Source organism: Ascoidea rubescens, assembly GCF_001661345.1.
Source record: "Ascoidea rubescens DSM 1968 unplaced genomic scaffold ASCRUscaffold_2, whole genome shotgun sequence".
Taxonomy (NCBI): Eukaryota; Fungi; Ascomycota; class Saccharomycetes; order Ascoideales; family Ascoideaceae; genus Ascoidea; species Ascoidea rubescens.
The window spans coordinates 1,028,858-1,049,741 of record NW_017962914.1 but is presented as its reverse complement, the minus strand read 5'-3'; the positions used below and the strand labels follow the sequence as shown (position 1 = coordinate 1,049,741).

Sequence of the window (20,884 nt, the reverse complement as noted above, 5' to 3'; positions counted from 1 at the left end):
CGATATGAGTGATATCAGCCCTATTAAATAATTTTTTTTGACCTCTTTTATTAAAACAAAATTGACACCAACGTATAAACAGCACATGATAAAGAGTTGGCATCGACATGGTGACCAGGTAGCCAAGTAGCAGCTGTGTAGTCTCTTGATTGTTTTCCATTTATCTAATTTTTTTAGTTTATTATATCATATATTTATTTAGACCCGCTAAACAATCTCTGGCTCTTGGTTTGATTCTGCCTTTTTTCCTATTTTTCTCATTTTTCCATGGAAGCTTGAAAATGGAAAAGTGAAACTCAAAGAAAACAGCCCAGACACCCAGAACCGAGAAAGCACAGAGGGGGATATTCCAAAATTCCAGCGAAGCTATTTATAAAACGATGATGTGTGCAATTGGCTCAGCAATGTGCTTGAACGAAGTGCAAATCGCAGAGAACATCATTCAGAAGGAAAATCCTTTGATCTCTGCTATCTGGGTATTTGGTATTGGGACTCACAGAGACGTAGAGAAGAAATCTAAAAGTAGTAAGGAAAAAGAAAACTTCTCATGATCCACAATCCGCGCAAACAATAGCCCACCTCTTTCTAGAATCTAAAAATACTGCACGGCCGCATTTAAGGTTCCGGTATCTAAGCACACTTCTGTGTTACAACGCACCGAAGCCCTCCGGTTGCAACTGTAAAAGTCATCAAGCGACAGGTTTTGCTCACCCTACAAATCTTATCTCTGCCTGCTTTTCGCGAATTCCGCCCATCACCGCTTCCGTTTCCAGTTGCGCCACCAATCAGCAGGCAAATTATCTTTCCACGCTACAACTCCAGTTTCATCTCTTTAATTGTATATTGTTTCATATAACAACTGTTTGCCCTTATCCACCAACGGTCTCTGAAGGACTTTGACGTATTTCCTTCGAGTGAAATTCCAACATTTTATTTTCTGCTGCTTCTATCATTAATTAGCAATGGAGAGCATTTAATTGTCTGGTCTGTTAATTGGTTACTCTATTTTTTATTTTTCTATTCGCCCAACTCTTCCCTGCACCGAGTTTTTCCTTTTTCCTTCCTTTTTTTTTCTTTTAGTCAATTTCATGTTTACTGTAATTTCTACAGCTAACATACCCTTATTTGATATTTTAGAAAATTTGATCAATCTAGTATTCAAATATTTAATACGTTTTTAATACAATATTAATACAATTGCAATTTTAAATTATTTATTTTAATCAATAATCAACATTTTCTGAATCTGAACCCAGTATTGTCTTATTATCCAATGAAATCATCAGAAATACCGATCTTTATTGTAATTATTATAGTTAGAATTATTATAGTTAGAATTATTATAGTTAGAATTATTATTTTAATTACTATTATAATATCTCTACTCTCTCTACAAATTTTGGGTGAATGAGTCTATCCTTGTAAAAACAAAAAAAGAAAATTAAACAATTGATTTAGAATTTGGTGCAGTCTAGTGGAAAATACCCAAATTAATTAAATCTTTTCTACATTTATTCTTGTTCTATCCGAAATAATCTACAACTGTACTAATCATCTTTATTATCTAATTCCCACAAAAATCATAAAATTCATAAAATTAAAACACTGCTGCCCGGATTTACCAAAATTAAAGAATTATATGGTTTTCTCTTCCCATATCTTTAACTTCTCTCAATATTGTAATTAGCTACTTCCGATTTCAAGACCGCTAGTCTAGACTTCTGTTCCTTCCAATCAGAAGCTAGAACAGCCCCACCAATCACATTTTGACTCTGAGCTTTCGTTCCAGCCCTAAACTCAAAAAACTAAAAGCATCACGTTACATCTCACGTGTAAACTTGAAGCCCTGTCTGCATAACCACAAAGGTAGATTATAATTGTTGTTCAGTCACATGAACTAAAATAGGGCATTTAAGATAACAGGGCTCTCATGTAGAATGGTTGTGTGATGTTTGGACGCTTTTTTTCACCACCTCAACTCCTCCACCAGAGTAGTCCTTTTGCTATATCTCTGTATTTTGTTACCATCCTCACCAAATTCAAGAAATCAATATAGCAACGATTATTCAAAATGCAAATGTATGTTCCTAATCAATTCCTGCTTCATATTTTCATTTACTTTATATTTCAATCATAATCCTTCTCATAATCTATATCAATTTACATATCCCATATCCCATATTTCATCTTTCAAACGATACCCATTTTTTGAAATATTATTGTCATAATCACTGAGTAATTTTTATAAATATTTAATAACAATTATATAGAAAAACACCATTTTCATACGAGAAATTTAAACTCATCTTGAATTGCATAACTCTACTATTTTAAAATGGTTTTCATAAATAAAAAACTCAATCAAATTTATAAAGTTTTGTACAAAAATTCCTATAAAGAATTTTGATCAAAAACTAATATAAAAAAATCACTAAAACTAATACTAAAAAGCTATTGTTTTAAAAATGTCAAAATTGCTTTTTTTTTGCCTTTAATTTAAACTAAAATAAAATAATAAAATACAATTTAATATGGCTAAATTAACTAATCTCATTCAATTTGATTCAAATAAAATACATACGTACAAAAAAACTTATGTTTTTACTTATTCATTTATTTATCTTAAATATTCAGTGATTTATTCAATTGAAATAAAAATGAAAATGAAAATGAAAATGAAAATAAAAAGCTGATTTGAAATTGAAATTAAAAACAAAATTGACCGCTTCTAACATTTTTTTATCTTAATTTTACAGTTTTGTCAAAACCCTTACCGGTAAGACCATTACCTTAGAAGTCGAATCTTCTGACACAATTGACAACGTCAAATCAAAAATCCAAGACAAAGAAGGTATTCCTCCAGATCAACAAAGATTAATATTTGCTGGTAAACAATTAGAAGATGGTAGAACTTTATCTGACTACAACATTCAAAAAGAATCCACTTTACATTTAGTTCTCAGATTAAGAGGTGGTATCATTGAACCATCCTTAAAAGCCTTAGCTTCAACTTATAACTGTGATAAATTAATCTGCCGTAAATGTTATGCTAGATTACCTCCAAGAGCTACCAACTGTCGTAAGAGAAAATGTGGTCACTCTAATCAATTAAGACCAAAGAAGAAATTGAAATAGTGGCTTTATTTTTTTATTATATTTTATTATATATATAAAAATATAAGTGTAATTTCAAGTATAAAATCTTGCTATTTATTTTATCTTATATTCTTTAATATAAACAAATAAATGATTTTAATAAATTAAATTTATCACAATTTAGATTCATTAGTATTTCCGTTTTTTTATTTTTTCATTTTTTTATTTTTTCATTTTTTTTCTAAATTCTTTTATTGAACAGTATAAACAATATAAAAAAATGATTAATGGAAAAAAAAAACATGAAAAAAAAACAAATTGGTATTTAATAAACAAACTATTATTAATTAGTAAAACGAAATGAAGAAAAAATCAAGTAAATAATATATAAGAAAAAAAAATAATTAATAATAGTAGTAACTAATAATAGTAATAATAAGAAGAAAAAGAAGTGGAAAAAATTAATTGAAACAAGAAATAAATGTTCGTAAATTAATTAATGAATTAAATGCTTTATGCTCTTCTTGAAGCACTAGTTTTTCTAATACCCCCATTGATAACTTTTTCAGTACTTGGATTACTGGATAATCTATTTCTAGATCGAAGACTTGATCTTTGCTTAGATTTGGGCAAAATTTGATTTTGGTCAGAATTTTTAGGGGAAGAAGATACATTTGATGTATTTGTAGGTTTATTTGAATTTTTTGAATTAGTGTGGTTAATTTGAATAGGTTTTGATGGAGTTGATGAAGATCTTTTAGAATTTGGATTTGTAATTGATCTCAAGACTCTCCAAGAAGTTGGAGAATTTCTTCTTGATTTTGGAGAGGAGACAGTGGATATACTGATATTTTCTTTTGTTTCTTCTGAAGAAATGATGCTAATTTTTTGTCTTGGTCTTTGATTTGGCGAGTGATTTGGCGATAAATGAATTCGACTATTGTTATTATTAATAGCAGTAGTACTGGTACTGGTAGTGGTAGTGGCAGTAGTATTATAGTTTCCATTTGAATAAGTTTTATTTTGAATATGTATCTGTAGGTCAGAAATTTCTTCTACGTCAGAAACATTGTTAACTTTGTGAATGATGATTGAATTGTCATTATCGAGATAGTTATCGTTGTTTTCAAGATTGTAATTTGAGTGATTATGAGTTATTGAAGGGTCGTTTATTGGATCGATGATTTCAATTTGGTTATTTTCTTTATTCTCTTCATTTTCTTCATTTTCTTCAGCGGTTATGTGATTATTTTCATTTTCATTATTAATATGGGTATTTTTATTCTTATTTTTATTTTTATTTTTATTTTTGCTAGATTTATTATTATTATTATTATTATTATTATTATTATCATTGTAAATTTCATTGTCATCGTAATCTTCATAATCGTTATCATTGTCAGAGTTATTTGGGGCCTTTCTTGGTTGGCCAGGAGATTGGATTGGGACAGCGATGTGTATTCTTTTTTTCATTTGGCCAGAGATTCTTCTTCTGTTTGGGGTTGCTATTAGGAAAGTTTTTTTTGAGATTGAGTTTGAGTGGTTGAGTTGTTTTTGTCTTGCTTTGAAAATGTCAAAGGAAATTAGAGAAGTGAAGCCAGCAAGAGATTTCTTTGGGATGTTGTCCAAGACCATTGTGTATCTCCAGTTTCTGAATTCGTTTTGGTGGAGGTAGAGCCAATGTTGCTGAGGGCCTACGACCATACCAGGACGAATCATTCTCATATAACCTATGCATTCGTTGGCAGTGAAGCCATGAGTGTATATTAGGTGTGCGCCAATCAAGCAACCAGTTCTTCCCAAACCTGCTTTGCAATGAACAGCGATTTTGCCTCCATTGTTGATTACGCCTTCTGCGACACCTATAAAGTCCTGGACTATTTGCATTGTAGGACAGGTGCCATCGTCAAAGATCATGTCTAGGTGTTGGATACCCAAATTTTCAAAGTTTGATTTGTCGTAAAGATGCGAGTTTAGTCTGATGACCATCTGGACGTTATTTTTTTGAAAGTAGTTTAAGACTTTTATGAAGGGTTTGTTGAGGTGATTTTTTGATTGGTTGTTGTTGGTGATGGTGATGGCACTTGGGTTATTGTGGTAGTGACTTTGCTGTGGAGAAGCAAAAGCAATAAAGTCCTTTGATATTACGTTGAAATCGCCTTCTTCTACTTTTTCGTATTGCTCGTATTCTTCTAGATTGAAGTTTGTTAGGTCTATCATGTTTCTCTCCTTGGCTCTCCATATTCCATAGACAATGTCCTGGATCGATATTTCGAAATCAGCATTTGAGTAGCCAGCGTCTCTAAAGGGCATCAATGGAGGATTGATTTGGGAGATGGGTTGTAGGACCTGATGGGGAGACCAGGATTGCACTAGAATCATATAACAGCATAGGAGACAAGCAGCGTTTGCTCTGTTTTTGGGGCCAGTGGAGGAATAAAAGACAATTGCCTTGCCCTGGTTGGAGTCTTCGTTGAGGATGTTGTGTAGAACGACAGCAAAGCGATAAAGATTGCCAATGTGCAAAGGGCCAAAGTCGAGGTGAAAAGGGTTGTAGGGCAAGTGATCTTCCACAGTGAAAAAAACAGTCTGGTTAGTATCTTGAGGAGGGGAGTCATAGGCACCGAGATAGATACGGCCAGTGAGAAACTCTATGATCTTGATGTTGGATTTCTTGGGCATTGTGGAGTGGAGCAGAACGAGAAGCAAAAGCAGGAAGAGAAGCAAAGGTGGCAGACGCAAAAGAGTGAGAAAAGGTGGATGAATATTTATTGCATGGAAAAGTAAACAAACAGCCCAAACGGGCGAGAGGTAAACAAACAAAAGATGCAAGAAGAGGTCACGCAGCGGCAGAGGCAGCACAGAAATGAGCACCGAGTAGCAGCAGCGGCAGCAGCAGGGAAGCACGTGCAGTAGAGGAGACACACGCAGCAGAAGCAGCACGGGAGGCACGCAGCACGTGCGGGTCAGGTGCACGGCAGGGGGTATAAGAGGGGGCAGAGGAGCAGCACCACCCACACAACCCCACGAAGCAAAAATGGCTAACTCAGATGTGTACGAACGACACTGGTTCCGGCTCTTGCAGCTCAACAACTTCCTTCGCAACCACCTCAGGCTCAGCTTGTTCGAGTTTGTGGTTGTTGCCAGCTTTCCTGTGGTGCTTGTGGTGGGTCAGCTTCTCTCGCTCAGCGAGCCTGCTGCTGTGGAGCACTCGTTGTTCAGCTCCTTTTTCAGGAACAAGAAAAACTTTATCAACCTTGTCTTTGTCAAGAATGGCTGGTTCTGGAATACCTTTATCTACCTCTTCAATCTCGTCCTGTTGATGCTCTTGCAGTCTGTCCACTTGGCCAAGTTGGACGCAACGCGCAAAACAAACAACAAAAACGCCATTCTCTGGCGCATCTTCACCAGCTCCATCAAAAGATACATTCTAACCACCTTGTATTGGTACTTTTTCACCCAGTGGTTTTTTGGCAAGCCCATCATGGACAAGATCTTCATTCTAACCGGCGGCAAGTGCCACGACATCAACTCGCTTGACTCAAAGTTCCAAAAAATACTCGGAAGATATCCAAGCCTAAGGGAACAACTCGTCTTTCCCCAATTGGACTACAAAATAATCAAAAACAACAATCCAGCTGATGGACTCAACATCGACACTGAGAACCTTCCACTTGAGGGTTTCACGTCCTCTGCACTTTGCAGAAGAATTGGTGGGAGCTGGAAGGGGGGCCATGATCCATCTGGCCATGTTTTTCTATTGGTTCATTCTTCTTTGTTTTTGATCTTTGAGTTATTGCCAAATTTATCAATCTATTTGAATGATTTCATTTATCAAAATTCAAACAATTACTACTTTGCTAGTCTAATTGATTACTTGAAATTGAATAAAAACATTGACCAAAAATTAAAAGATAATGACAGTATTAACAATAACAATAACAATAAAACTAATCAGATAAATAATAAAGATAAATCAATTACAAACCTACTATTTCAACTATCTAAAAACTCCCTCTCCTTGACCTTTTTGCTCCTTTCTCTATGGTACTTTATGTTGCTCATAACTTCTATCTATTTCCACTCAGTATATGAAAAATTGTTTGGTTTACTATTCGGTTATCTCAGTTGGTTTTTAATTTACATCTTTCCAAGATTCTTCAATCTTAATCTATATCATTAGCTATATATGATATTATACAATATTATACCCTACTATATACAGTATTATATAGAATACCCTAATATACTCTACTTGTTCTCTTAAAATGATCTGTAGAAATATTTCACGGTGGGTAAATCTGTCACTCCATCTGCCGCATCTGCCGCAGACTCTTGCGTACAACCGCGTCGACCACAACTTTCTTTCCTTCTTTTGCTTCTTTACCACTACAATTGTTTTGGACAAGTTTTAATGAAAATGAAAATGAAAATGAAATTGTAATAGTAATAGTAATTATAATGTTCAATAGTGATAGTAATTGAAATGATTATGGTAATTGAAATGATAATGGCAATTGTATTTAAAATACCATTGCTGGTTATGATCTCCCACAGCAATTCAAAAGAATGATGAACCAATACTCTCTCGATCTCACGCCTCTGGCAATTATATTGGTAGCAACTTCTTCATCTGAAATGAATTAAAATCAATTAAAACAAAATAAAACAAAATAAAATGAAATCATATAATCAACCACTGCCGTCTACCCCCCCCCCCCCCCCCCCCCCCTTGTATCTGATGCCCATTAACACTACCTCTCACAAATCTTATCCCACAAAACACTTGCAATCTCACACTACATAGCAACCCACCTTTCACCAGCCAATGACATTTCTCATCACGCTCTAACATTGCTACCCTTTGATTCCATACAAATCAGCACAAATTAATACAAATTAATACAAAAGAATACAAAAGAATACAAAAGAATACATTTTTTTCTTCTTTTTTCTTCTTTTTCTTTAATACACAACAATCTATCTACCCAATTATTCCTTCTTCCAAAGTTATATCTATTAACTCATACTACTTCTTTTCAATTACTAAAAATGTCCACATACGCTGAAGTCGCTGCTAGTGCCCCTGGTGTATCTGATAATGATAACCCAAATTCAAATCAAAATTCAAACCAAAATTTCAACCAAAATTTAAATAACCTTCAAAACGATCTCCAAAACGATCTTTCTCACGCTAAAGATAAGTTAAGGAAATCAATCAACTCAAATCTATCTGACGATCAAAAGAAAAAAATCAAAGAGACTAAATCCTCAATTGCAAGATTTTTCGAATATCTTTTCAACAAAACCTCAAATGCTGCTTACACCATCACTGAAGAACTTAAAAACCCCATTGTTGCTACTCAATCCATTCTAACCATAGGCGCTATAGCTGGTGGTATCTTTGCTTACCATGAAAGAGCAAGGATTAGAAGAATTCCCGACGATGTTCTCAATGTCTATGCTGCAATCTTAACTGGTGCAGTTCTTGTGGATGGCCTCTTGTTTAAATCTCTCTACCCAAAATACAAGAAGTACTAAAAGTACTAAACTCTCAGACAAATAAGAGCTTGGAAAAAAAATAAAAACCCAATACATCTATATTCCGCCCTATATATTTTTATTATTTATTTAATTATTTAATTATTCTTACTTTTCTCTCTAATGAACAAAGAATTGAACGAAACTAACAAAACTCCGTAGGCGATGGTCCCGAATATGCTCCCATAAAGCTTTTCTTGTCCCGAGGAGTCCCCGCGCACCGACCCAGATTTGCGTTTTGACAGCAGTTTAAGAAAAAACTTCTATTGCAATACTCAAAGCCTCCAGTAATGGAAAATGGTGAATCTAAGGGATACTCGCGACGATATTGAATTGCTCCCATTGTATGTTAACTCAAACTCGCTGCAGTCTGATGAAAACTATGTCCACCACAAAAGAATATCTTCTTCCAATGCACCTCCATCTCCAAGCTTATCGTTGCCAAAGTCACCCACACTTTTACCATCACCATCAGGCTCTTTAAACAAACCGCCAACTCATGACACTTTAACGAGAATCGATTATCCAGCTTTTTTCTTACTAGTTGTACTATACATCTTACAGGGCATCCCCAGTGGGCTAGCATTTGGGTCGATTCCCTTTCTTTTGAAATCCTCAAACTTGTCGTATTCTCAAGTGGGAATCTTTTCATTGGCTTCATACCCATATTCATTGAAACTACTATGGTCACCATTGGTGGATTCCTTTTATTGGACAAGTATTGGCAGAAGAAAGTCATGGATCATACCAATCCAGTTTGTTACAGGGTTTTTGTTAATCTTGTTGGGGTTGAATATCAACTATTATTTCGACGATTTGAATTTGAATTTGTTCAAAATTACATTTTTCTTTTTGATTTTAATCACATTATGTGCAACACAAGACATAGCGGTTGACGGGTGGGCCTTGACAATATTGTCACCTACCTGTTTGAGTTTCGCGTCAACAGCACAGACTATTGGGTTGAACATAGGGTATTTTATGTCGTTTACGATATTTTTGGCTCTTAATTCAAAGGACTTGATGAATAGATATTTCCGGAAGATTCCTCAAGATTACGGATTGGTTGAATTGGATGGGTATTTGATCTTTTGGGGAGTAGTTTATATTTTGGTTACAGTTGTTGTGTTTTATGTTCCTGAGACACCGGAGCATTTACTATTTCTTTCCAAAAAGGATGATCATATGAATAGTGATTATAATGATAATGGTCTTATTAATGATATCGCTCTTATTAATAATAACGATCTTGATAATAATAAAGATAATAATAGTAATAGTAATAACGATAATGATAATGATAATAATAGTTGGAATGCATTTAAAAAAGTATATGTAGCAATGTATAAAGTTATCAAGTTAAAAAACGTTCAAGAGTTTATGATAATCTTATTGATTTCGAAAATTGGGTTTCAGGTGAATGAATCAGCCACCAGTTTGAAGTTGCTTGAAAAGGGATTCTCAAAAGAAGATTTGGCATTGACTACGTTAATTGATTTTCCATTTGAGATAATCTTTGGGTATTATGTAGCCAAATGGACGCGCAATGACAGACCGTTGAATCAATGGATGATTGGGTATTTGGGGAGATTGGTTTCTGGAATCTTCAGCCAACTTATTGTTTTGAAGTTTCCTAAAAATGGGAAGATCACATTCAGCTATTTTTTGATAGTCATTCTAAATCATCTATTTGGATCGTTCATGTCTACTATTCAGTTTGTGTGTCTTTGTGGGTTTCATACCAAAATAGCGGATCCGGTTATTGGAGGGACGTATATGACAACATTAAACACACTATCCAATTTGGGTGGAACATGGCCAAAGTTTTTCATTTACAAAATGATTGACCAGTTGACGATGTCGATTTGCTTGCCGAAAACCGTCGAGTTCAAATACTTGAAAAACTATTTAAAGTTGGTATTGAATAACCCGAAGATTCAGGTGTTGGAGAAGAAATTTACTAAATTTGATGAAACAAAATTTGTCCAGTACTTGAACCGTAAGTTCGGGTTGGATATGGAGGGATTGGACGATTTGAAGGATTCCAAAAGGAGCATTGAACAGTTTAAGACAAATTACTCAGACAATTTCAGCATCAACGAGAAATTGGAGGTGTTTAAAAACGAGATAGCCGAGCACAGCATCCCCAGCTGCTCCAGCAAAGCAATGAAGGACGTGTGTGAACAGGAGGTGGATGGGAGCTGTGTCATCAAAAGCGATGGCTACTACTCGATGAACATGCTCTGTGTCTCTTTGGGATTCCTCCTCTACATCTTCTACATCAAACGCAAGATTTCGAAGCTCCAGAGCCTTCCGATCAGCCAGTGGCGTGTTCGTAAATAGCCGCACACGAACATCACCGTAAACCTGCAACCGTAATGCTGGTAACCACTGCCCAATCGGGAATCACGCACCCGCAGCAACCCACAGCCGTGGCTCTTCTGCGGCCGGCGTCGGGAATTTGCTGCTGCTTCTGGGGGACGAGACAAAGCAGCAACAGCAACAGCAGAAGAAGGAGAAGAAGAAGAAAAAGAAGAAGAAAAAGAAGCAAAAGAAGAAGCAAAGGAAGCAAAAGAAGCAAAAGCAGCACACACACCACAGGTACCGTTCTCTACCGTCGAAAGCTTTCTTTTCCCTCTGCTGTCCAAGTTCACGTCCTCGAGTCTAGCTCTCCACAGCCCTGTTCCGCCTTTAAAGACCTCATTTTCCAACCTCACCTTCCTTCCAGCAGTTCTCTTTTTGTTTCTTCTGCTGTCTCTGCTGTTTCTTCTGCCTCTGTCTCTTCTTCCTCTGCTGCTGCTGCTGCTGCTGCCCTGGCCCTTTATTGCTGTTCTATAGCTCATCTGGCTTCAGCTTCCCTTCACAGTTTTGCTTTGCTTACTCTGTCTCACCTCACCTCCTTGATCACTAATCACTGATTTTTGTTTCCTTTTAGCTGATTTGCAATCCCCATTTATCAAATACTCTACTTTTTTATTTTTTTTCTCTCCTCTTCTCTTTTAATCTCATCGTCTACCATTCAGCTCATACCCTTTTCCACCTTTACTCTCTTCCCTTGTATGCTCAATTAAAATGGACAACCAACAAAACATTCCTCGTTCTGGCAATCCCAACCAGATTCAACAGTCTTCGAATATCCCCATCTCAATGATCAACCCAAATGCTGTCAACATGAACAACCTATCAAACATAAATCTAAACAACCTCAACATGAACAGCATGAACATGGGCAATCTAAACATGAATAACATGAACAGCATGGGCAACAACATGAACATGAACAACATGGCCAATATGAACATGAACAACATGAACAATATGAACAACATGAACAATATGAACAACATGAACAACATCCCTAACATGGGCAATATGGGAAACATCCCCAACATGAACGGCATGAACAGCATGGGAAATAATATGAATATGAACAATATGGGCAACAACATGAACATGAATATGAACATGAACATGAACAACAACATGAATAATATCAACCTCACAAACCTTCAAAATATCAATAATATGGCCATGAACAATATTAATGGCATCAATAACATCAACGGCATCAACATGAACAATCTCAGCAATCTCAACATGAACAATATCAACAACATCAACAGCATGGTTGCTATGAATAATAACAACTCCAACAACTCCAGAAACTCAAACAACAGTACCAATACCAACCAAAACAACCAAAACAACCAAAACAACCAAAACAACCAAAACAACCAAAACAACCAAAACAACCCAAACAACTTATCTAACGTAAACAACACAAACATTGGTCCTCAAAATCTACAACAAGCAAGAAATATACATCCCTTGAAAATCAAAAACTTTAGACTAGCTGCTGCCAGAAATCAACCTTATAAATTTGAATGGCAAAAACAGTACAGTACTGAAGAAAGACGTTTAAACATTGAAAAGCTCATAAAATTAGTCCTATCCATAATCAAACCTGATAAATTAAGATCTCCCCAGTATTTAGCTGAACTTGTTAAAAAACGTGAAGAAGGATATTTTTCAGGCTGCTCTACAATAGAAGCCTATAAAACTAACTTGTCACAATTTATTCAATACCTTTCCCGACTGCAGCTTTATAATAACACCAATAACAATAACACCAATAACAATAACACCAATAACAATAATACCAATAACAATAACAATAACAATAACAATAATAATAATAATAATAACAACAATAACAACAATAACAACAATAACAACAATAACAATCAATTGAATAACCAAAATATTCCATTGAATATAAGCCCAAATATGAATCCAAATGCACTTGGTAATACCGCCAACAATACTCCCAACAACAACAACAACAACACTTCCAATAACAACAACAACCCATTCTCCCAAAATCAATCTCAAATCCGTAATCCAAATCTAATCCAAAATCCAAATCCAAATCCAATTGCAATCCAAAATTCTCCCATGAATCAACCAATCAATAACAATAACAATAACAATAACAATAACAATAACAACAACAACAACACTCAATTTCAAAATGATTTTGCTGCCTCTATTTACAACGAATTTCTTCTTAAAAATTTCTTAAAATCAAAAATCTCCTCAGAAATCAAAGAAAAATACGAAATTTCTCCTGAAATAGATCTGTGGAATACTCTACTTTCCACCATCAAACCTGTTACCATGGACAGCTCCAAAAAAAAGATCTCTGCAATAATTCGAGGCAATTTTTTATTGTTCCAAGAATCAATTAAAAAAAATGCTGCTTTCAATCCCCATCTACAATCCCAAGTCCAACTTAAAACCAAAAATCAACTTGAAAACTCAGGTCTACAAATCCCATCTCTAGCACAAAACCAACAAAAATTACAACCTCCCCCTTCTGTTCAACCCAATAACAGCCCAATGATCTCAAATAATACTTCAATAATCCCAAATAACAGCCCTCTCATTCTCAACAATACTTCAATCAGCCCAAGAAATACTACAATGATAATTGATCAAAAATCACTCAAACCAGCAAACGATCCTCTCTCACACGCTTCCAATATCTCTCCCAAATCAAAAATTATCAACGAAAAAGATCTCAAATCTAAACCTATGAAAAATGAAATCACTATCAAAGGTTTTGAGAAAAGTAAATCTCAGAACTTTACAAATAATGACAAATCAATTTCTCTGAATAATATTAATAACTCTAATATTATCAATAATAAAAACAGTAATAGCGATAATACTGGCGGTAAAATTAATAGACATAATAACAATAACAACAATAACAACAATAACAACAATAATAACAATAATAACAATAATAATACTGGTAATGACACCACTACTACTGGTATTAAAACTACTGGTATCGCTGCTGTTAATACCGGCAATAATGGTAATTCCAATACTAATACTAATAATACCGCCAATGCTAATAATAATAATAATGGTAATAACAATACTAACGCTAACGCTAATAGTAATAATAATAACACCAATGCTAATATTAACAATACCAATAGTAATGGAAATAATAACACTAGCAGTAATAATAATAGTAACAACGCTAACTCTAACTCTAATTCAAATAAAAATGCAAATGCAAATTTTAATTCCAACTCTACTGGTTCCTCTATTTCTAATAATGCTACTAACAGACCTACCATCAATCGAGCTGATAATAATTTGCTTAGTTTTTATAAAAGGTGTGAGGAAGAAGCAGAAAAATCTTGGATACTTCAACAAAGAAACAATTTTGAGCAATTTAAAAATACTTCCAAGAAAGATTTTATTCGCTTTTACATTCAAGGCAAACTTCAGGCGTTTCACACTAATTTATTTGAATCAGGTCCGAGAGGAAATTTACAGCAATCTACCAATCTTTCGGTAAATAACGATTTGAACAATAACAATTTGGACAGAAATAATGATTCTACTAATTCTACTAATAACGTTACAGCTATATCTAGCAATAATATCAATAATAATAGCACTGCCATTAACACTAATGCTACTAATTTTCCTACTACTACCAATGGTAATAATAATAATACTAATAATAATGCTAACACCAATAACAATAATAACAATAATAATGCTAATAACAATAATAACGTTAATAATAATAACAACAATGCTAATAATAATAATAATGTTAATACTAATATTAATATTAATAACAATAACAATAATACTAATACTAACGCTAACGCTAACGCTAATAATAATAACAATTATAATATCACTTCTAATAATAATAACAATTATAATATCACTTCTAATAATAATAACAACAACAACAACAACAATAATAATAATACTAATACTAATACTAATACTAATACTAATATCAATGCCAATGCCAATGCCAATGCTGATAATAACAATAGTATTACTATTACTAATGCCAATACCAGTCATAATAATCGGGATCAAGCTTTTTCAAAAACAAATATTTCTAAATCTCAAACATCTTTAAGTAATATTAGTCCTTTAAATTCTACACTATCATTGAATCAAAGAAATGGTAATTTAGAAAAGATGAAAGAAAGATATAATCTCATCAAACAAAAAGTTGACAGAATCCAGATCCCAAAATTAGAATATCATTCCCTTGAGTTTTTGCCAAAGTACGGGAATATTTTTCGAACAATGTATGGAAATTACCAAGAATGTGAGAAACTTCATAAACAACATTTTTTTGAAACAAACGATGAAAAGCTATTGGAAGAGTTTTTTTTAATGAAAAAAAGAACTATAGAATTCTGTCAAACTCTAGCTAAAGAGAAGAAGTCTATTTTGAATCAAAATCAAATTTCTTTGCTTTTTAATGATATTAAGAAATTTCATAATGGATATTTGTTGCATAAGGAACAGATGCAACTGCGAATACAGGCCCAAGCTCAAATCGAAAATCAAAAGGCCTCTCTGAATCTTTCTATTGCTAATAAGAACCAAATGCAAACCCAAATGCAAACTCAAATGCCAAATCAAACACCAAATCAAACACCAAATCAAATGCCAAATCAAATGCAAACCCAAATGCCAAATCAAATGCAAACCCAAATGCCAAATCAAATGCAAACCCAAATGCCAAATCAAATGCCAAACCCGAATTTTGCTCACATCACTGCACAAAACCAACAATCAATAATGGGACTTGATAACACTTCAAAAACGAATTTGCAAGCTAATCAATTAAATCAAAACCATGTTTCACCAATTGTGAATCAACAATCTTCTCTGTTGTCTCCCCAATCAGTTCCTATGAATATCATAAGAAGTAATCAGAATTTGATTTCATCAAATCAATTATCTACAGTAAAAGCGGAAATAATAAACAATCAATTTAAGAACTCCCCACAAAATGTTATTTCACCTCAAGTTTATGACCAATTTTCTACTTCTCGCATAGCTACTCCAATTACACAGCCTCGAAAGCTACTGGTATCGCCAAACAAAAGAAGAAAAATGCCTAATACCAATAAAAGTAAAACACCCAAATTAGTGAATCGAAATTTACCTTCTGATGGCTCATCGGTTAATGTGGAATCAAATCCTCATGATAATTATAATGAACAAAACCCAAATGTAAACATTGCAAAAATCCAGACACCTTCTGAGTTTCCTGGACAAACTCCTGCAGCTAATAATTTGAATAGTACACCAAATATAAAAGTTGAGACACTCACTCTAAATTCAATGAGTAATCCTCCAAGTATCAGCAACAATAGTTTACCTAAAATTCAGTTGTTAAAGGAAGATGTGGAAACATTAACTAGAGAAGAATCGATTCGAAAGGAAAGTGAAGCGGAAAAACTTAACAGGGCTAAATTAGAGAAAACCAATCCGGAGAAGTATTTTTTGATGACACTTTCCCGGACTTTGGAGTTATCTGATCAAGATTATGATGAAACAATCAATAAAATAACCAGCGAGGATTTTAATATCAATGATATGATGGATGGTCTTAATGGTGTTTCCAATGGAATAACAACAATTAGACCTGAGTCATTGATTCTTAGAGACGTGACCGGCAACTCTTTTAACAGTAATGGTGAATCTACAAACATAGCAAGATCATTGATGTCACCTAAATTATCTCCAAACTTGTTTATGATTAATGGTGTTAACCAGGGTTTAGCCGTTCCAGTGTCAGTGGGAAGAAACGATAGTGCAAATAAACAAAATTATGTTTGGACTGCAAGTGTTACAACGCAGGCAATCAGATCGACATTCAAACAGGTTTCGGCAATTAAATCGTCATTGTTACCAACCATGCCTACTCCTCCTGAAGAAAGAATGTATATAGATACCCAGATTAATCGATCAAAAAGAAAGTCTGAAGAAACATTGGACGATGGCGCCAATATCAAAAAAAACAAAGCAATCGAGGAAAACAATATTGATGCTATAGATTTTCCAATGGGAAATGATGAGGTCAAAAATGAAGATAGATATGAATTTGAGGATATCTTTAATTTCTCTGGAACCGAAGACAATGAAGATTAGTTTAATGAATTGATGAATAATTATATGGCAAAACATGGAAAACATGGAAAACATGTGAAGTATGGCAAAAGATAGCAAACTATTGCAAATTATTGCAAACTATTTTTAATTTTGACTGTTTTGTACTTTATTTTTTTGAACTTTATTTTTTTATACTTAATTTGTACTTTTTATGCTTTTACTGATGATTGTCGTTCTTTTTGATTATTATTACACTTTGATTGTTAGATATTGAATTTCATTTCATTTCATTTTATTCTTGTTTGTTTTTATTTTTCTATTTCTTTATGTTTTTATTTTTTATTTTTTTATTTTTTCTTTAAATGATAAATTGTTTCCTTTTGTTTTTGTTTATATATGCTATATATATGAAACCTGTTCTAAATAAATTTTTTCTAGTTTTCAGCATTTTCAAAAGACAACAAAATATCTCTTTTGAATCATGGTTGGTCTATTCACTTTGGAATCCTTTTCAAAGCAGCAAATCTTTTTTTTAGAACATCAATTTCGTCCTCCTCTACTTTTTTTCCAGACTTTTCGTGTTTTGAAGTTGGAGTAGGGGCAAGATTTTGGATCTCTTCAAGTTTTGGATTAAGCGTTTTTTGGTTTTGGCCTTTTGAATCAGGTTCTTGTACTGCCTCTTGTTCATTGTCAGACAATTCAGAAAAGGGCACGTTGTAAGCTCTCGCAATTTCTTTTAGATACAAGGACACTAATTCTGGAGAAGGAGACTTATTCAAGGTTCTGGTGACAATTTTATCAGGGATACAATCATTCTTATTTTCCAAGGCACTTTTAGCGAATTCCAAGCCAAATTTATGGACAAAAATTTCCTTCAAGTTGAACAATTCTTTGATTTCAGTGTGATTTGCACAATATATCACAACCTTTAATGCCTCCTCGAGACTTGCATCCTTGTGGATTTCGTGTGTGCCATTGACATTTTTTGTGTTGTTATCATGGACGTTTGGATTGGTGGTCAAAGCGTAAGAATCCAACAAGCTTATTCGGGCCAACAACAACTCACAGTACAACTCTAGATATTCCAACAATTCAATATAGACATCTTCCCTGATTATGTTTTCGACCCTGATTCTGCAGCTCTGCTCTTTCTCCTGTTTCAAGAGCTCTGCCATGTTTCTTCTCTGCTGTTTGGTTATGGCGACCTTCTTGCTCTGCACGAACTGGAGCTTGCTGATGGCCATTTTCAACTTGATCCTCAACCTATTCTGGAACAACAAGGACGAGGGGTGTGAGGAGTATGAAGCCATTGTGTCGATGGCAATGACTGGCAATCTTGCAATCTTGCAGCTTTGGTCTGTTAATCTTGGTCTGTAATCCAGCTCTGGCGCTGATAAGCTGTGAACCACAGCCCGAATAGGAGAACGCCTTTAAAACGGCTCCCTTGGTGCTTTTGGTGCTGGAGCTGGTGCTTTTGGTGTCGATTGAAACTACGTAGAAGAGTTGCTGGAAACAGAAGCAGAAATATGCTATATACTTGCCCTAGCCAGAAGCTGCTTCTCTCTTTTTTTCTTTGTGCCTTTCCTTGTCCAAAGCAGACTCCATCACCTGGAACTCGTCGCTGATTCTGAAGTACAACTCCTCATCTTCTCCTTTGATTTTATCCAAAAACTGGTAGATCTGTCCTCTCGAGTAGTATTCTGGACTGAAGCTGCCTCTGTAACCACTGTTCTCGTCGGCGATGAAGTCAAGTATGGCCTGGTTGTTGATCAAAACGTACTTGATGCCACTATCTGGCGACTCGTAGTTGATATCCAAGAGAAGCTTCTCCATGATACCTCGAAGGCCTCTGGCGCCAGTGCCATTTTTCATAGCAAGCTCTGCAATTGCCTCCAAGGCTTTGCTAGTGATAGCTAGTTTGACCCCAAACATCTTGAATTTGTATTCGTACTGTTTCAATAGACTGTTTTTGGGCTCTGTAAGGATTCGGAGCAAGTCTTTTTTTGTTAGAGGATCCAAGCTGGTTATTATTGGAATACGCCCAACCAACTCAGGCACAATTCCATATTTAACCAAGTCATCAGGAGTGACGAGCTCCAATGCATTGACCTTTTTGCCATTTCTTAGTTCTACTTGTTGGAGTTGTGTTTCTTTTCCTGAGTTTTCGTAAAGCTCAGATATTATGCTTGCATTGTCATCTGAACCAGAACTGTCACCTATTTCTTGTTCATTTTCATGGAAATCGTTTTCAATTTGAAAGCCAAAATTCGACTTCTGAAATCTCTTTGCAACGAATTTATCCAAACCGACAAACGCACCCATCAAGATAAACAATATGTTAGATGTGTCAACCATGTAGGTCTCATTGGCTTTGTCTGGGCTCAATGGACTTTTGCCTAGCGATGAACAGCTTTTGTCTTTATCAGAAACTGGCTTTTTAACATTCACTGTAACAGTCGATCCCTCGACTAGTTTTAGCAAAGCTTGCTGAACACCCTCACCACCAACATCTTTGGTGCCTCTTGAAACCTCTTTTCTTGATAATTTATCAAACTCATCTAGGACAATAATGCCCTTTTCAGCTTTTTTCAAATCATAGCTTGAATTTATGAGCAACTTTTCAATGCTGGACTCAACATCATCTCCTATGTATCCAGCTTGGGTTAACGAGGTGCAGTCTGTTATAACAAAGGGAATGTCGAGAATTTTTGATAAAGTTTTGGCTATTAACGTTTTGCCTGAACCACTTGGACCTAGCATTAATATATTGGATTTTTCGATTTCGGGTATTTCTTCTTGCAAGTCTTGATCGTAATTTAGCTCGTTTATAGAAACTTGGGGAACAGCAAAATTCGATTGCTGAATTTCGCTTGGGATACCACCTCTGGATTCTAAAGGTCTTAGTTCATGTTGGCTATTGAATTTTTCTTTTTCTTTTAAATGCAATAAATGCAATCGTTTTGCTCTGTCGTTAATTCTCATATAGTGATTGTAAACACCCACCGACATCACTTTTTTCCCATGGTTTTGCCCAATAATATAACTGTCCAAGTAGTTTTTCAATTCTTTGGGATTGGGAACTTTAACGAGTTCGATTTCAGTGATTTTTTCATGCTGCGGTTTAAGATCGTTTTGATTTCCTATAGAATTGGAATCGTACAAATTGTAATTATGGCTAAAAGCTGTAGATGATGGAAAATGGTTGTGATTTGAGGACGTATTTGATGGTCCATGAATGTCAGAATTTGTGGGAGGAGTATGAGCAGCCTTTATATAGTTGTGATGGTGCTTGGGATAGTTGTCTTCGTGAATCTTTCCCGGATCATTATTATCACGAAACCCATTTTTCTTCAAAAACTCCTGTGTTGAGATATATGCAAGCTGTCTGAAGCTCATTTTCTGGTTATTCGCATATTCGCTGGTTGGAGTTGTTCTGGCCTGGTCTTTCGCACGTTTGGTGTCTGTGGGTTTGTTGTTGGACTCGCTTTCGCTCTGTTGTTTAGTCTCATGGGGATTGTGGTTCTGCTCGTTGTCGTTATCACCATTGGTGAGCTTGGAGAAGTACCTAGTATACACACTCGAGCTACGGCTGAGAGGCGATCTGTAGCTGATGGCTCTGGGGGAAGCAGGCAGTCGAATAGCTGCTTCCAAAGAAAGGCATCCAGCAGTTCTGTAGCGAAGCATTGCTAAGTGGCAGAAGAAGTGGGAAGATAGCAAAACACTAGGGAGTCTTCAACACTGCGATGTTCTCCATCAGCTTGTTATCAAACGCTGAAATGGACCAATC

The 20,884-nt window shown here is 35.0% G+C and overlaps 7 protein-coding genes across 7 annotated transcripts; 4 read left to right on the top strand and 3 right to left on the bottom strand.

Annotated features, from left to right (window-relative positions):
• Nucleotides 1-3,609: 3,609 nt before the first annotated feature.
• On the bottom strand, nucleotides 3,610-5,778 carry CDC14 (phosphoprotein phosphatase CDC14; the record flags this gene model as incomplete). The annotated part of the gene is made up of 2 exons (XM_020194403.1): nucleotides 3,610-3,884; nucleotides 3,942-5,778. 2 exons carry the CDS (start codon nucleotides 5,776-5,778, stop codon nucleotides 3,610-3,612), a joined length of 2,112 nt encoding a protein of 703 aa, XP_020049358.1.
• Nucleotides 5,779-5,952: 174 nt separating this feature from the next.
• ASCRUDRAFT_74455 (uncharacterized protein) lies at nucleotides 5,953-7,352 on the top strand. The gene has a single exon (XM_020192694.1). It carries the CDS (start codon nucleotides 6,134-6,136, stop codon nucleotides 7,277-7,279), a length of 1,146 nt encoding a protein of 381 aa, XP_020049357.1. The 5' UTR covers nucleotides 5,953-6,133; the 3' UTR covers nucleotides 7,280-7,352.
• Nucleotides 7,353-8,148: 796 nt separating this feature from the next.
• Nucleotides 8,149-8,637, top strand: ASCRUDRAFT_6641 (uncharacterized protein; the record flags this gene model as incomplete). The annotated part of the gene is made up of 1 exon (XM_020191370.1): nucleotides 8,149-8,637. The coding sequence occupies one exon, from the start codon at nucleotides 8,149-8,151 to the stop codon at nucleotides 8,635-8,637; it is 489 nt and encodes a 162-aa protein (XP_020049356.1).
• Nucleotides 8,638-9,093: 456 nt separating this feature from the next.
• Nucleotides 9,094-10,980, top strand: ASCRUDRAFT_21371 (MFS general substrate transporter; the record flags this gene model as incomplete). The annotated part of the gene is made up of 3 exons (XM_020189686.2): nucleotides 9,094-9,829; nucleotides 9,902-10,554; nucleotides 10,810-10,980. Coding segments are annotated over 3 exons (1,560 nt in total), but the record flags the coding sequence as incomplete, so codon positions are not given.
• Nucleotides 10,981-15,294: 4,314 nt separating this feature from the next.
• On the top strand, nucleotides 15,295-17,350 carry ASCRUDRAFT_74453 (uncharacterized protein). The gene has a single exon (XM_020192693.1). It carries the CDS (start codon nucleotides 15,367-15,369, stop codon nucleotides 17,134-17,136), a length of 1,770 nt encoding a protein of 589 aa, XP_020049354.1. The 5' UTR covers nucleotides 15,295-15,366; the 3' UTR covers nucleotides 17,137-17,350.
• A 241-nt stretch (nucleotides 17,351-17,591) lies between these two features.
• Nucleotides 17,592-18,407, bottom strand: IST1 (Ist1p; the record flags this gene model as incomplete). Its single annotated transcript, XM_020190316.1, has 2 exons — nucleotides 17,592-18,035; nucleotides 18,102-18,407. The coding sequence occupies 2 exons, from the start codon at nucleotides 18,405-18,407 to the stop codon at nucleotides 17,592-17,594; spliced, it is 750 nt and encodes a 249-aa protein (XP_020049353.1).
• Nucleotides 18,408-18,741: 334 nt separating this feature from the next.
• Nucleotides 18,742-20,205, bottom strand: MCX1 (Mcx1p; the record flags this gene model as incomplete). Its single annotated transcript, XM_020189881.1, has 2 exons — nucleotides 18,742-19,306; nucleotides 19,370-20,205. Coding segments are annotated over 2 exons (1,401 nt in total), but the record flags the coding sequence as incomplete, so codon positions are not given.
• Between the last annotated feature and the right edge of the window lie 679 nt (nucleotides 20,206-20,884).